General features: G+C 34.3%; 1 protein-coding gene across 6 annotated transcripts in view; it reads left to right on the top strand.

Moving 5' to 3' along the window:
• The window catches only part of EPS15L1 (epidermal growth factor receptor pathway substrate 15 like 1), a 115,395-nt gene that overhangs the window by 13,034 nt on the left and 86,452 nt on the right, over positions 1-15,909 (top strand). For all 6 annotated transcript variants that reach the window (XM_051972077.1, XM_051972076.1, XM_051972075.1 and 3 more), the window contains exons 2-8: positions 5,119-5,164; positions 5,342-5,427; positions 5,801-5,848; positions 7,819-7,914; positions 8,246-8,308; positions 12,680-12,805; positions 15,093-15,152. In XM_051972077.1, the coding sequence (XP_051828037.1) occupies positions 5,119-5,164; positions 5,342-5,427; positions 5,801-5,848; positions 7,819-7,914; positions 8,246-8,308; positions 12,680-12,805; positions 15,093-15,152 (525 nt within the window). The remainder of the gene's footprint in view (positions 1-5,118; positions 5,165-5,341; positions 5,428-5,800; positions 5,849-7,818; positions 7,915-8,245; positions 8,309-12,679; positions 12,806-15,092; positions 15,153-15,909) is intronic.

The raw sequence follows: 15,909 nt of genomic DNA, 5'->3' as shown, positions 1-15,909 counted from the left end.
GAAGAACTAGAGATCACTATTGACCACAACATAGAAAATTTTGATTATATCAAATTGAAAAGTTTTTGTACAAACAAAACTAATGCAAACAAGATTAGAAGGGAAACAATAAATTGGGAAAACATTTTTACAATCAAAGGTTCTGATAAAGGCCTCATTTCCAAAATATATAGAGAATTGACTCTAATCTATAAGAAATCAAACCATTCTCCAATTGATAAATGGTCAAAGAATATGAACAGACAATTCTCAGACGAAGAAATTGAAACTATTTATAGACATATGAAAATATGCTCTAAATCATTATTAATCAGAGAAATGCAAATTAAGACAACTCTGAGATAGCACTACACACCTGTCAGATTGGCTAGAGTGACAGGGAAAGATAATGGGGAATGTTGGAGGGGATGTGGGAAAACAGGGACACTGATACATTGTTGGTGGAATTGTGAACACATCCAGCCATTCTGGAGAGCAATTTGGAACTATGCTCAAAAAGTTATCAAACTGTGCATACCATTTGATCCAGCAGTGTTTCTACTGGGCTTATACCCCAAAGAGATACTAAAGAAAGGAAAGGGACCTGTATGTGCCAAAATGTTTGTGGCAGCCCTGTTTGTAGTGGCTAGAAGCTGGAAAATGAAAGGATGTCCATCAATTGGAGAATGGTTGAGTAAATTGTGATATATGAATGTTATGGAATATTATTGTTCTGTAAGGAATGACCAGCAGGATGAATACAGAGAGGACTGGCGAGACTTACATGAACTGATGCTAAGTGAAATAGGAGCAGAACCAGGAGATCATTATATACCTCAACAGTGATACTGTTTGAGGATGTATTCTGATGGAAGTGGATCTCTTCAATAAAGAGAGCCTTAATTGATCAAAGATGGACAGAAGCAGCTACACCCAGAGAAAGAACACTGGGAAATGAATATAAACTGCTTGCATTTTTGTTTTTCTTCCCGGGTTATTTATACCTTCTGAATTCAATTCTCCCTGTGCAACAAGAAAACTGTTCGGTTCTGCACACATATATTGTATCTAGGATATACTGTAACCCATTCAACATGTAAAGGACTGCTTGCCATCTAGGGGAGGGGGTGGAGGGAGGGAGGGGAAAAATAGGAACAGAAGTGAATGCAAGGGACAATACTGTAAAAAATTACCCTGGCATGCGTTCTATCAATAAAAAGTTAATAAAATAAATAAAATAAAATAATTACTAAAAAAAAATGCTGCTATAAATATTTTTGTATGTGCTGATGCTTTTCTTTTTTCTTTGATCTCTTTGGGATACAGACCCAATAGTAGTATTGTTGGTTCAAAGGATTACACATTACCCAGTATGTTTGTAGTTCCTGTGATAGTGTATAACCTCAACTCACTATCGATTATTCTTAAATCAAAAGAGTATGGACAGTTAGTTCTTAGGCTCTGCAAGAGGAGTCAATCATTGTGAGAAGCATTCTTTCCTTTCAGGCTTATTTGATTTGATTGTCATTTTAGATTATTTTAAAATCATAATAATTCATAATTATAATAATTTATAAAAACAAGAAATAATAAAAATTCAGCACAGCTATTAATTCACAAAAAAAATGCCATATGGATGAAGAGAGCCTGTTGTCCAGAGGATGTGCTACAATTGGATGTATGGCCAGTATGGGTATCCTGAACAGGCGCCTAAAATAGTATTGGCTCAGCCTTGAAGAGGAAGTGGAGACTAGATGACACTGTCTTCGGGAACTTACCAAATTTTTTTTCATCACTTTAGGCTTTCTCTATGAAACAAAGAATTCTCTTTTAAGTACAATAGTTTTCTGGTGATTTGTGGCTGTTAGCCTTGGAATTCTTTAATCTTTGAAACTGATTGTCACTGAAAGAACAGAGGGAGAGGTACCTGAGGAGTGTGACCAACAAAAGAGGAATTAGAAGTGGTGAAAGGCAGAGGTCTAAAAATTCATGTTCATTAGAATGTCCTTGGGAAATGTTTAACAAAATAAATAATAATACTGTACAACATAGATAATATTAATTTGTGTTTTTCTAAGTCAGTATGCAGGGATCTTTTTATTTGAATTTGATAACACTGGTGGAAAGTATGTCATCAGAAAAATACGTGATCAATCCATGATTTGGTTATGTAATAACAAAGGATAACCATTGGATAACCTTGGTGTTCATATCATGTCCTAAGATCTAAGAGAAGATCCCCAGTTTGTTTGGGCTCCCTCTATGACAGATTCCTTGGGAGGACATAGATAGGAATTGCAAAGATGAGAAGGCATGGATGAATTGCCAGTTACATCATAGGATAGAGTGACCTGTGCAATGATATCAATCAAATAAGCCTTTATTAAGCATTTCTTATATGCCAAGCACTGTGCTAAACACTGGGGGTACAAAGAAACTCCAAATACCTGATCTGCTCCCCCTAGATTAATGGGGGAGATAGCATGTAAACACTATTATAAATAAGATATAAACAGAATAAATTGGGGATAATCTCAGTAGGAAGGCAATAAAATTAAAGAAAACTCGGAAAGGCTTTCCCTAGAAGATTGCATTTTAGTTCATATTTGTTGGAAGCCACAGATTCCAGCTATTTCATTCAGAAAGTTCTGCCAACCACCTTCTCCTCCTCCTCTCCCCTTCCCCTTCCCCCCAGCCCAGCTCTTAAGTGTTTAATGATTGATGTGGGGCCACCTTGTGGTTGAATGATAAAGAACATGGCAGAGACTGCAGTTTTTCAAAAGTTTTATCTCATTGTTAGAGTTTAGAATCAGAATTTTACTGTTCCTTTTGCGATGATATTTGTAGTGATCACCTTGTCAAATCACTTAATGTCTCCCAGCCTCATTATTCTCATCTATAAAATGGGGTTAACGATAACTTCTAGCTCCTTGGATGGTTGTAATTATCAAATGAAATAACATGTATAGCCTTTTGCACATATTAAAGCAGTGTGTAAATTCTAGATATTGTGATTGATGTCACTACTTTAAGAATGACAAATTAGTAAATAATATTAGTTTAAGAATTATATTAATATTAGCTTAATTAATTGATTAAATTAATATTAGTTTAAGATTTGCCACAAATTGATTAAATTATAAACAAATCTTTCCCTCCAATGTTGTTAATGGTTTCAGTGAAATACAATATTAGGTAAAATAATGTTTTTTCTGGGTTCTGATTTGAGTTAACTGCTCAGATCCTTACCAATTACCTGATTTATTCCTAGGATATTTGATAAAATGATATTCAACAGGGTTTTGTAGCATATTCTGATCATAAGGAACTAATGTTTTTATGAATCAGCTCTGGTTAGGATATATCTTCATGTAAATACTCCCTCTTTTGGTTCAAGGTACAGCCCAAGTACCATTTTCTACATGAAGTCAGATCGACTTATCAAACCTCAGTATCTCTCCTTTCCTTTTAGACATTTCAAATAAGATATCCTAAAGATATCTTAAAATCATTATTTTTGGAATTGAATTCATTACCTTTCCCTCTAAGCCCTCCCCTTTTCCAATGTTCCCATACCACTATCTTTCCTGTCTCTCATAATCTTGGCATTATCCTGGGTTTCCCCACTCTCCTTCACCCCATATATCCTTGTAGGTTTCCATATATCCAGTCAATTGTTAAACATTTGTTTCTGGCTTCACATTTTCTCTTGCCCTGACTCTTTCCGTCCATTCACTTAGTCTATTGTTTGCATTCACTCCATTCAGGCCCTCATCTTTTGAATAGATTTTTTTCAATAGCCTCAAAATTATTCCTTAGTTCTCACCACTCCAAGTTGTCCCTTAGACTTCTACCTAATTGGTTTCCCTTAAAACAAATATGGCCACATCATTCCACTACTGTCAACTCTCCTGGCTTTCTTAATAAAACCTAGTGTCAATCTAACTCGTCTCCTATAGCAACTCCTCTATTTACTTAAAGCACAGTCCTTCCTTGTTTTTCCACTTTCTCTGCTCATTATCTCCATAATCTCTGTCCCACCAAACTGGCCTTCTCTCTACTTCTAACATATGACCCTCCATCTCTTTATCTTTATGCCTTTGCACTGACATTCCATTCCTGGAATGTACTTCCTTCCTTACCTCTGGTCTTGAAATAGCTGCTTTTCTTCCTTTAAGCCACAGCTCAAGCATCACTTTCTGCCTGGAGCTTCTCTTTCTTTGTCCCTCTCTCTCTCCGACTCCTCTCCCCCTTTCTCTCCCCCTTCTCTCTCCCTCTCCTCCTCTCTTTTCTTCTTTTCCCTCTTCTTCTTCTCCTCTTCCTCTCCTTCCCTCTCTCTCTCTTTCCCCCTCCCTTTCCTTCTCTCTCCCCCATTCTTTATTTCTCTCCTTCCTTTTCTGTCTGTTCCCCCCCCCATCTTTCTCTCCCCGTCTCTCTCTCTCTCCTCAACTCTCTGTCTCTCTCTCTCTCCGTGTCTCTCTCTTCTCTCCTTTCCCTCTCTCCCACATTAACAGACTTGCCCAGGGTCACACAGCTAATGTTAAGTGTGAGAGGCTGGATTTGAACTGTTGACCTGAAACCCCTAGCTACACCTGCTTGGGACTTTTCTCTCCCTCTCAAACTATCTTGTATTTAATTTTGTTGTGTTTGCATATTTATGCTGCATATATTTTTATATGGACTTATTTTTTCATTAGAATATGAACTCCTAATAAGTAGGAATTGTTTCATTCTTGTACTTATATCCTCAGTGCCTGGGATAGTTCCTAGTATGTAGAAGGCACTTAATAAATTCTTACTGGTTGCTAGGGTCCTCCCTTCCTACTTTGTATTTATTTTGTATTTACATATATATATATATATATATATATATATATATATATATATATATATATATATATACACACACACACACACACACACACACACTTGTCTCCCCATTTGAATTGATTTATTCTTTGTATCTATATCTCCAACGTCTAGCATAGTGCCAGGTACATAGTAGGTGTTGAGCAAACGATTTATTGTATAGAGGACATTTTGATATTTACTGATCCAGATTTCAGTAATTTCAGGATTTTTTTCTTCTCACTAGTTTGATCCTTTTGGACTTAACAATGTCTGTGGTTTTATTTGCAGTTTACGACTGGAAATCCATTATATGAGTCTTATTACAAACAGGTAGGTTTGTTTATTTATTTTTAAGTTGGGCTAAATTTAAATTTAGTGCCTTTATTACTCTCATTTATTACTTTGGTTGTCAGTGAATGGAGAAATTGGTGCAGTTGTGTATTGCTTTACTATCTCTCCTCTTTTTAAGAATTATCTCATCAAGTCTTTCTCTTCTGTTTATTGCAGGTAGATCCAACATATACAGGGAGAGTTGGGGCTGGTGAAGCTGCACTTTTTCTCAAAAAGTCAGGTCTCTCAGATATTATTCTTGGAAAGGTAAGTGAAAACTAGATGGTCTATGTCTTTCGAAGCTGCATTTGCATCTCAAAAGACTTACGGCTCTTCCTAGAGAATTGCCCATTTATTTGATGCTAAATTGCTTTCATTATGGTCTCCTCATTTTCTTCCTAGGAGTTGTGCTGATGTTGCCCTTCTGGGCTGGGTCTGCTATTTCTGTCTTAGTTGAATGTCATGATGACTTTACTTATAGTCTCTTTTTCGTCTTAGGGGATTAGAGGGTATAGGAGACAAAGATGAGGATATTCGAAGTTGCTGCCTGAAGAGGTTGAAGATTTTTGTTTGAAGCTACTGGGATGACAGCAGATTTATTGGGATGGTCATTTTAATGCTTCCTTTTCTCTCTTTGCAGATTTGGGATCTGGCAGATCCAGAGGGTAAGGGCTTCTTGGACAAACAGGTATATATATATGCATATATATATACATACATACACATAGGGCAAGGGGGAGAAAGCTGGCAGGTGGACTGTGGTTAAATTAATAGTGCACTTTCTACCACATTTATTGCCTCTCTGTTGCAGTAATTGCATTTATAAGAAAAAGTTATTAAATTGTTAAAATTGAAAAGTATCTTTTGAGACTTTTTAATATGTGTAATTAATTTTCCTTGGGAATCTGCTTTCTATATCATTTAAGAATAGACTATTTAGTAACTTTAACCAGAATAAAACATTAGTAAGGAATTTAAAACTTACAAATATCTTTAGTCTCAAAAATGGTTGAAAATCTCAGGTCAGTTAGAGATACTTGTTTTTTAATCAAAATTAAAATAACTTGTTAAGTCATTATTGCAAATTAATGTGGTATAAGAGTCTGAAATTCTTTATTCAAGCTTTATTTAAAAGTCATTGTCAATCTAGGATATACTGCAACATATCTAACATATATAGGACTGCTTGCCATCTGGGGGAGGGGGTGGAGGGAGGGAGAGGAAAAATCGGAACAGAAGTGAGTGCAAGGGATGATATTGTAAAAAAATTACCCTGGCATGGATTCTGTCAATATAAAGTTATTATAAAATAAAATAAAATATATAAAAATTTAAAAAAAAAAGAAAAAGAAAAAAAAAGTCATTGTCATAGTGTCTTTGTCTTGGGACAAATCCTTTCCCTTGTCTGGGCCATAGGTTTTTTTGTAAATGTTCATCTTATGTAGAATTTCAAAGTTTACTTTCCTTCCTTACAACAAAACTGTATGGGAAATCATGCTTTTATAAGTGAGCAAAGTGAGCCTTAGAAGAGGAAGTGGTTTGGCTCAATTTGCCAGATTTGTGAGTGTCTGACTGGATCACAGGTCTTGAGAGCTCAGGCTTCTTTTCACAATAGGCTGTTGCCCTTGAAAAGAAATGTGTATCTTTAAATTTCCCCCACTTCTCACTTTCTGTATTTCTGAAGTAGTTTAGATTAGTAAGTGTTATGACTGAAATAAGGGTGTTTATAATACAGTAAGGCAATCTGTATCATCCATTTGACAGCTGAAGTTTATATTAAGTTATTATTAGAATAGCGTCTGAGAGAAATATAGGATCTAATACAGGGATCCTCAAACTACGGCATGTGAGCCAGATGCAACAGCTGAGGATGTTTATCCCCCTCACCCAGGGCTATTAAGTTTCTTTATTTAAAGGCCCACAAAACAAAGTTTTTGTTTTTACTATAGTCTGGCCCTCCAGCAGTCTGAGGGACAGTGAACTGGCCCCCTCTTTAAAAAGTTTGAGGACCCCTGTTAGATATTAGATTCTAATATGATCAGCTTGTGAAGGAATAGTGAACTCTTTATATACATGAAGTCACCACTATTTCAGGTAAAAAAATTTTTTTTAAATGGAATCATGTTATAGGGGTGAGACTGCATTGAATTTGCAATCAGGTGATAAAAGTGTGAGTATGGCTTTGATCTTAAACTGATGTTAAGTAACACATATCTCATAGAACTGACTCCTTGGAAAATTAGTGCAGGTCTAAGTTTTATATAGTGCTTTGTAATTGTGAAACACTTCATGAAATGAATAATTTTTATTTTTAATCTATAATATGAAAGCTTAAACTGATTAATAATTTATACTGCATATGAAAATTTGCATTTATTTCAATAGGTTTCATAAGTTTTAGGAGTAGATGATTTCTAAATATATTTTAAAAGTGATATATAATGAACAGGAAAACTACAATTTAGCAAATACTACATGTAAAAAAGCAGTCAGTTGGCATGAGCTAATTTAAGAAGTCCCAGGTAATTTTGCACACTTGTCTGCATTGTTAAAATTAAATTAATTCTGTTGGAAACCAGTACTTGAAGACCACTTACTTGCTCATTTAAAAAAAAATCTGACATTAATTGTTTGCTTACCGTGTGTTTGGATTTGTAGGGTTTCTATGTTGCCCTGAGACTAATAGCATGTGCACAAAATGGCCATGAAGTTAACTTGAGTAGCCTAAACTTGAGTCTCCCGCCTCCGAAATTTGTAAGTGGTTGTTGTTAAAACTGTTAAATGAATTTCACTTTAATGTTTTATAAATTATTCTTATCCTTATAAGCACCAACCTAGGATTTCATTTTTCCCTTCTTGCATCAGCTTTGCATTTTCTAATCTTTTGAGTAAAAACAATAAATTTTCATTCCTTATTTTTAAAAATTTAAATAGTATTTTATTTTTTTCCAATTACATGTAAAAATGACTTTCAATCTGATATAGATTATACATGTATAGTCATGTTATTCCTTATTGATGATAATATTAATAACATTAACAATATTGAGTGGCTACTGACAGCAGACCTTTTTCCTTTTTTCAGCATGATACTAGCAGTCCTTTATTGGTTACACCTCCTGCAGCAGAGTCCCACTGGGCTGTTAGGGTAAGTTGAGCATGGAACCATTGAGCTTCACTTGTCTTTTGTGGGGAATGTTATAGTGAATGTTTTTAAGATTGTTCACAACCTATTCTGGAAATGATGATACCACACAGATATATAGATATATGTAATTTTAATAGTATTTTATTTTTCCAAATACATGCAAAGATAGTTTTCAACATTTATTCCAGCAAAACCTTGTGTTCCAAATTTTTCTCCCTCTCCTAAACCTTCTTTCCTTCTCAAGACAGTAAGCAATTCAATATAGGTTTAAACATGTACAATTCTTCTAAAAGTATTTCCATGTTCATCATGCTGCATTAAAAAAAAAAAACAAACAACCTCAGATCAAATGGGGAAAAAAACAAATGGGAAAAAAGAAAGGGAACAAAAAACCAAACATACAACACAACAAAAGGTGAAAATATTATGCTTTGATTCATTCTCCATAGTTTTCTCTCTGGATGCAGATGGCTCTCTCCATCACAATTATTGGAATTGCCTTGTATCATCTCATTGTTGAAAAGAGCCAAGTCCATAACAGTTGATCTTCTCATAATCTTACTGCTGTGTATACTGTGCTCTTGGTTCTGCTCACTTCACTTAGCCTCAGTTCATGGAAGTTAATCTAGGCTTTTCTGAAAACCAACCTGCTCATCATTTCTTATAGAACAGTTCCATTACCTTCACGTATCATAATTTATTCAGCCATTCCCCAGCTGATGGGTATCCACTCAGCTTCCAGTTTCTTGCTACTACAAAAACAGCTGCTACAAACATTTTTGCATATCACAGGCAGTTTTCACTGAGACATACTTTGTACAGAGTTTTATTTGAGTTAGTTGATTTATATAAGGGAATATTTTTTAAATGCCTACTGTACATATGCCATGAAGTGTGTTAAATACTGAAGAAACAAAGATAGACCCTGCTTTTAAGGAATTCTCAGTCTAATATTAGAAATTCAGTTTTTAAGAAGGAGAGTAGTGAGTGACATTTTTGCAGTAATAGACTAAGGCAACTAAGAGTTATGTAAACTGGGCTTACATAATTCCATTGTTTTAAGCTTTATGTTTTCATTTAATGCTTCTTCTTGGTTACTGAATTCCTGTAACATGTGCCAGCTTATCAGGTCACAAAAGTTAACTGAAAACTTGTGAATGTTTTAACTTTGTTACTTTGTTTTAAAAAAATTTTTTTAAGTTATCTTTTGGCTATCATCTATGTTTCCCAATGTATCTCTTTTTCCTTCCTTTTCTAGAGAATAAAAAGAATAAAAAGAGGTCCTACCTACCCCTTTTTTGCAAGGAAAAAAAGGGAGGTATCAGTTAGGCAGACCTAAGTTCACATTCTTCTTTAGATACTCAGTGACTCTATCCCTTAACCTCTCAGTCCCAATTTCTTTGTCTGTAAAATGGGAATAAAAATAAGTACTTTACAAGGTTGTTCTGAGGATCAAATATGTTGGAGATTAAAAGCACTTTGCAAGCCTTTTTTTGTTTCTCTTTTTCGTTTTGTTTTTTAGTCACGTTTGACTCTTTGTGACTACATTTGGGGTTTTCTTGGCAAAGGTACCGGAGTGTTTTGCTATTTCCTTCTCTAGATCATTTTATATTTGAACAAACTGGGTAAACAAAGCGAATCTAATAGCTATTCAATGTCTGAGGCCAGATTTGAACTCAGGAAGAGAAATCTTCCTGACTCCTGCTCCTGGCCCAACATTCTGTGTACTGTGCCAGCTAGCTACTCCCATATAAATATTAGTAGTTATTAACTATTAGGAGTCTTTCATATTTTTTCTCTTTAAGACCAAGCTTGGACTGTGTAATTTTGGAGCATGCAGTTTCAAGTGTGGTGTTGTTCTTTCCATTTACGTTGTCCTAGTCATTGTTTATTGTTTTCTTGGTTCTCCTTAACTTCACTTTACATCAGTTCCTAGAATTCTTCCCCTGCTTCTCTGTATTTTTTTCACATTTATTGTTTCTTATAGCACAGTATTATTTTATTTGTTATATGTCACAATTTTTTTTTTAGTCCTTAGTCATAAAATGAGTAGACATCATTTTTCCCCCCAGTTTTTTTTTTTTTTCTGCTACAAAAAAGCTGCTATATTTATTTTGGAGTATATGGATCTTTACTTTTTATTTTTGATTTCTTTGGTAATTGCCTACCAGTCAAAGGACATGGATATTTTAATCTCTTTGAATAATTGTTGATTGTTTTTCAGAATTATTTTGGCAATTCATAGCTCTGCCAGTAGTGCATTATTGTGCCTATATTGCTGTAGGTTCCCCCTCTCTGACCCATATACACATTTATTCCTTCCCTCTTTTGTCATACTTGTTGATTTGACTATGAGGTAAAATTTTAGAGTAGTTTTCATTTGCATTTTCTACAAATTCTTCAAATTTGGATTTGGAACTTTCTTTCACATGGTTGTTAATAGTTTGCTATTCTTTTGAGAAATTTTTTTTTTCTGTATTCTTTGATTAGTCATGACTTAGATATTTTGAAGTATTTCTGATTTCATTGATGTTGGTTATTATTGCCTCCCGCCATTTTTTCTCATCCTATGGCATTGCTGTCCACATTCACTTGTGAACCCACTTAGCTTGTAAGTGTATTTGAGGCCTCCTATTGAGATGCTTCATTTGAAAACTGTTTCTCTGTGAACAATCATTCTCACTACATAACCAGTCAGTTTTCTTTAACTGTCATACACAGCCATGCCATTATGTGTTAATGGTATTAATTAATGGTATTAAACATTTATTTGCATGCAAGTTTAGCTCTCAAAAATAATGATGGCCAAGATCTTTTTTTTTTTTTTAATTTTTATTTGTAATCTCTCTAACATTTATCTGGTTTTTCTTAAGTTTTTGGTTTATAGTTCCATTTTGATACAAAAGATGTGACAAGAAAGATTGTATTAAAACTTTTGTAAACAAAATTATGTATTATGTCATTAAATTAGCAGAAAACTACCCTAGCAGACTTCTCTCATGCTTCATTAAAAAGGCAAACCCCCTCCAAAAAACCAACCCATGGGTTAAATAAATTTTTGCTTACCTTTTTGAAGGGGATTGAGAAAGATGCATGGGAGGATACAGAAAAATATTTTTATGGACTTTTTGGTTTTCTATTTTAAAAAAATTTGAGTGCTATTTTAATGGTGGTCTTTAAACTACTATTTTTAATTTAATTTAATTTTTGATTCTTTTACTTTTTTTTGTGGAGGCAATTGGGATTGAGTGACTTGCCCAGAGTCACACATCCAAGAAGTGTTAAATGTCTGAGGCCAGATTTGAACTCAGGTCTTTCTGACTTCTAGGCTGATGCTCTATTCACTACACCAACTAGTTGCCCCTAAACTACTATTTTTAATACAGTAGAAATCCAGTCTTTATTGCTTCTACCTTTTTCCCACTAACTAGCTTTCTTGAAAAAGGAATAGTTGGAGTAGAGAGTAAGAAACTACCATTATATTTGACTTAGATATCATGAAATCTTGAATTCCACAATCAAGAATTTATGACCTGTCATTTGTCAATAACATACAGTATTTCAAAAAATCTCATTCTGTATAAATATTTGCTGTAACTGAGTCTGTCTGGTCCCTGTTTGTTTGATGTTTCTTTTCCTGAGCTTTTCTCAGATAACTATAATCCTGATATAGGAAAAGAGGTTCTCAATGAGTGGGTGAATGAGTTCAGAGACAAGTTTATTATATGCTGTCTCTGCTCTATGTTAACTGAAAGTTAGAAGTGGTTTAATCATTTGAATGATTTTAATTACTACCTATTTTGTAGTTACATCCCCTTCCCCCCCCTTTTTTTTTTTGAAGCAATTGGAGTTAAGTGACTTGCCCAGGGTCACATAGCTAGGAAGTGTTAACTGTCTGGGATCAGATTTGAACTCAAGTCCCCTTGACTTCAGGACTGGTGCTAGTTACCTTTTTTTTTTTTTTTGGCCGTATTTTACCATATTTTATGGTAAAAATGTTCATGTTAATGTAGTGTAGAGCCAAAATCCTTTCACATGTGTTCCTATTTATCCTGATGAGGTAGTCATTTTTGTAGTTACAACCACTGCAACATAAGTTGCTTCTTTCTATGTCATATGGTGAATCAGGTAAGAGCAACATTCTATATTTTTCCATCTCATTGCCAGTGACCTCCCTAATCTGTAGCCATACCTCCAGAAAATTCTTTTCATTCAAGGAAAAAATCTGCATTTGAAGTCTGAAACTGTATTGAGGATATCTTGTGATCTCAGCAAGAGAAATGGTTAGCTGTTAGTTTCTTGTAAGATCTTATTTTTGACACTCACACAGGCACACTTTTTTACTTATTCAGGCTATTTCTTACCAACTAGGTGGAAGAGAAAGCAAAATTTGATGGAATTTTTGAAAGCCTATTACCTATAAATGGATTGCTTTCTGGAGACAAAGTAAAACCAGTTCTGATGAACTCCAAGCTACCTCTTGATATCCTGGGCAGGGTAAGTGTGTTTTGTATCATTATTAGATTATGCAAACAAAGCAAGGGTTCTTTACCTTATTTGTATCAGTCTGGGGAAGTCTGTGGAGGGTCCCTTTCTTGGAATCATTTTATGAAATACAGAAATAAAATACATAGGTTTACAAAGGAAACCAATTATTTTGAAATATGGAAGAAAAAAAGCTTATGGGCCCCCATTAAGGACCCCTACACTAAAGTCTTATTCTGAACATCTCATTATGTCATGGAACTGATTCTGGGTTCCTTAAAGGTTCTGTCAGTGTAGCAAAAGCTCTTGCATGTTTACAATTGGGAAAGCTTTGGGGGGGGGGGGGGAAGGATTGTGTATTAGTTGTTTGAAAATAGGCCTATGCAAGTAAGGAAAAGCTGATTTTTGGTCATGGTAAGACATTCCCATGAAAGTGTTGCAAACTGTCTGTGTCTTTCTATTTTATTTATATAAAAAAAGACTTGAATTAACAATTTGCCTCAAGCACTCACTAGTTATATGACTCAGATAAAGGTCACTTAACCTTTTTTTTCATCTGTAAAACGGGAATAATAACAACATCCATCTTACAGAGTTTTTATGGCAATCTAATAAATATGTAAATCATTTTTCAGACCTTTAAAGTGCTATGTAAATCTTAGCCACAATTGTAATAATTATTGTTATTATAAAGTATGCTTATAAGGCAGTGATACTACTCTATGGAATTTTTTTGTTACTTTATAAATCATATCTTAAAATAAGGGAGTTGGGCTAGATCTCTTTTTTAGGTGTGTTGTTGTTATAAATTACATTTTAATATGATACTATGTTGACACATCCTTAGTGATGAGACATTTTATGTATATATTTTCATATATATGCGTATGTATGTATATATATTTGTGATGGCAAGTACCATCTATACACACACATACACATACACACACACACACACACACACACACATATATATGAGGCAGTTAGGGGGCCAGTAGAAAGAGTGCTGAGCCTGGAGTCAGGACAATCTGAATTCAAATTTGACCCTAGACATTTACTAGCTTTGTGACTCTGGGCATTTAACTTTTGTTTGCCTTAATCCATTGGAGAAAGAAATGGCAAACCATGCAAATATCTTTGCCAAGAAAATTCCATGGACAGCATTGGCATTCTATAGTCCATGTAGTGTTGAAGAAGAATGACTGAACAACCATTACCACCATAACCATATATATTTTTTAAAAAAATGTTTATTTTTACTTTTATTGATAACTTGTTTCCACATTACAGTCATTTCTTAATATTCCCAGTAAGTCTTTTTTGTTACCAAAAGAAGAAATAAATAAAAAGTCATGTAAACCCAACCAACATATCCCCGATGTTTAATAGTGTTTACGTTGCTGATGTGGACTTATATTATTAAAGATTTGTAATTCTTAAAAGCAATTTGCTGATCTCTCTTTCCCATCCTGTTTTCTTCTTCGCCTCCTCTCCCCTTACTTCCTCTAGTTTCACTAGTTGAGCAACTTGGGAAAATTCATGACAGCTCATGGAAAATTCTTAGAAATAGAAGTGAACAGTCTCATTTTAATGTTTTAAGTTGAATGAAGCACAATGTCAAATTCATAGGGGAAAGAATTTTAACACATAACATATTAATGAATCCATCGATCCTGGGGGCAGGCAGAAGAAACCCTTTCAGATGAATCCCCTGGATCCTCACTTGTTGTAGTCTTCTACTGCAATATGAACCTATTGAAGTCTTCTTGCTTCTCTGTTTAGGAATTATATTGATATTGAGTTTAGTTTAACATTATAAACCAAAAAAGAAAAGTTAAGATAAGCTTTTGTGCTAAGATATCAGTGTTGTTAAAAGTGTGTGTTTCTTGGGTACAATTATAATCATGACCAGGTGTTAGGGAGAAAAGGTGCAAAATGCCATAGAGACGAATAGCGAATTTTAAAAGGTATTTCCTTATATATTTGTGTTCTGTATATTTATGTAAAAAGTACTTGTAAACTATTTTGAAATGAGTTCTAATTAGATCAGTATTTCTTACTTCATTATTCATTTCTATTTCCAAATATGAGTTCTCTTAAGTTTTACTAAGGTTTGACAGCTACAGTTCACTCCTTTTATTTGGATTGACCTGGAAAAATTGAATTTAGTGGCCACTAGAGTTTCTGGGCATTCTTCTGCCCTCAAACTCTTCAGGTATGTATCTAAGTGACTAAACGAAAATAACGATCTTCAGAATCTAATGTTTTTTTATTGGTTTTTCTAACTTCCTAATTGTAGGTCTGGGATCTCAGTGATATTGACAAAGATGGACATTTGGACAAAGATGAATTTGCTGTGGTAGGCGGATTTCTTTGTTACTTTTTAAATATATGTGCAAAGGAAGGACCTGTGAAACTTAGGGGTTTCTTGATTTTAATGTTTAGATTTATCCCTTTTTTCTGTCTTTTTTCTTTTTCTTCTTTTAGGGGCAGCAACGGGCCTGTGTAGTGATCCTACTTTCCTTTATTTGGCTGCCTTCTGATATATCTAACCCCTTAATTTCTTCCCACTGCTGCCTTTCCTATCTATCTATCATGTGTCTTATTGCCCTTGCCCTGATTCCCCTGACATCTTTATCATCCTGAGTACATCCCACTTCTCCCAACTTCTCATTTTTCTTCCTATGTTCAGTGCCCTCTTTAACCTATCACTAAGGTTTTGTTTACAGCAATGAGAGGCTTTTATAGAATTAATTCATTCTTTTAAAATCTACATACTAAAGAAGCTATATGCTTTTGGTGGCAATGAGAGGAATATGTAGTCACTAAGTTAGATGATTAGAAGATATAATTCTTAAAATGTATAATATGTAGTAGATTTTGAAGAACTGTCACAGAAATGATCTATAAATTGCATTTTAAAAAAATTCTGATTTAATAACTTGCTTATGATACTAACTATGGCTATCAGTTTGGGTACTCCCTCCCTTGATATGGATCACAGTTGAATCTGAATTATTATAAGCCCCTCCAATTTATCCCTCATAGCCAATCTTATTATGATATAATGTTACATATAGATTTAAACTAAGTTGCTCCTCAGATGACAGACTCTA

The sequence above is a fragment of the Antechinus flavipes genome, chromosome 1 (assembly GCF_016432865.1).
Source record: "Antechinus flavipes isolate AdamAnt ecotype Samford, QLD, Australia chromosome 1, AdamAnt_v2, whole genome shotgun sequence".
In the NCBI taxonomy this organism is placed as follows: Eukaryota; Metazoa; Chordata; class Mammalia; order Dasyuromorphia; family Dasyuridae; genus Antechinus; species Antechinus flavipes.
Note: the sequence above shows the minus strand (reverse complement) of the source record. Positions and strands in the feature narration are given on the sequence as shown.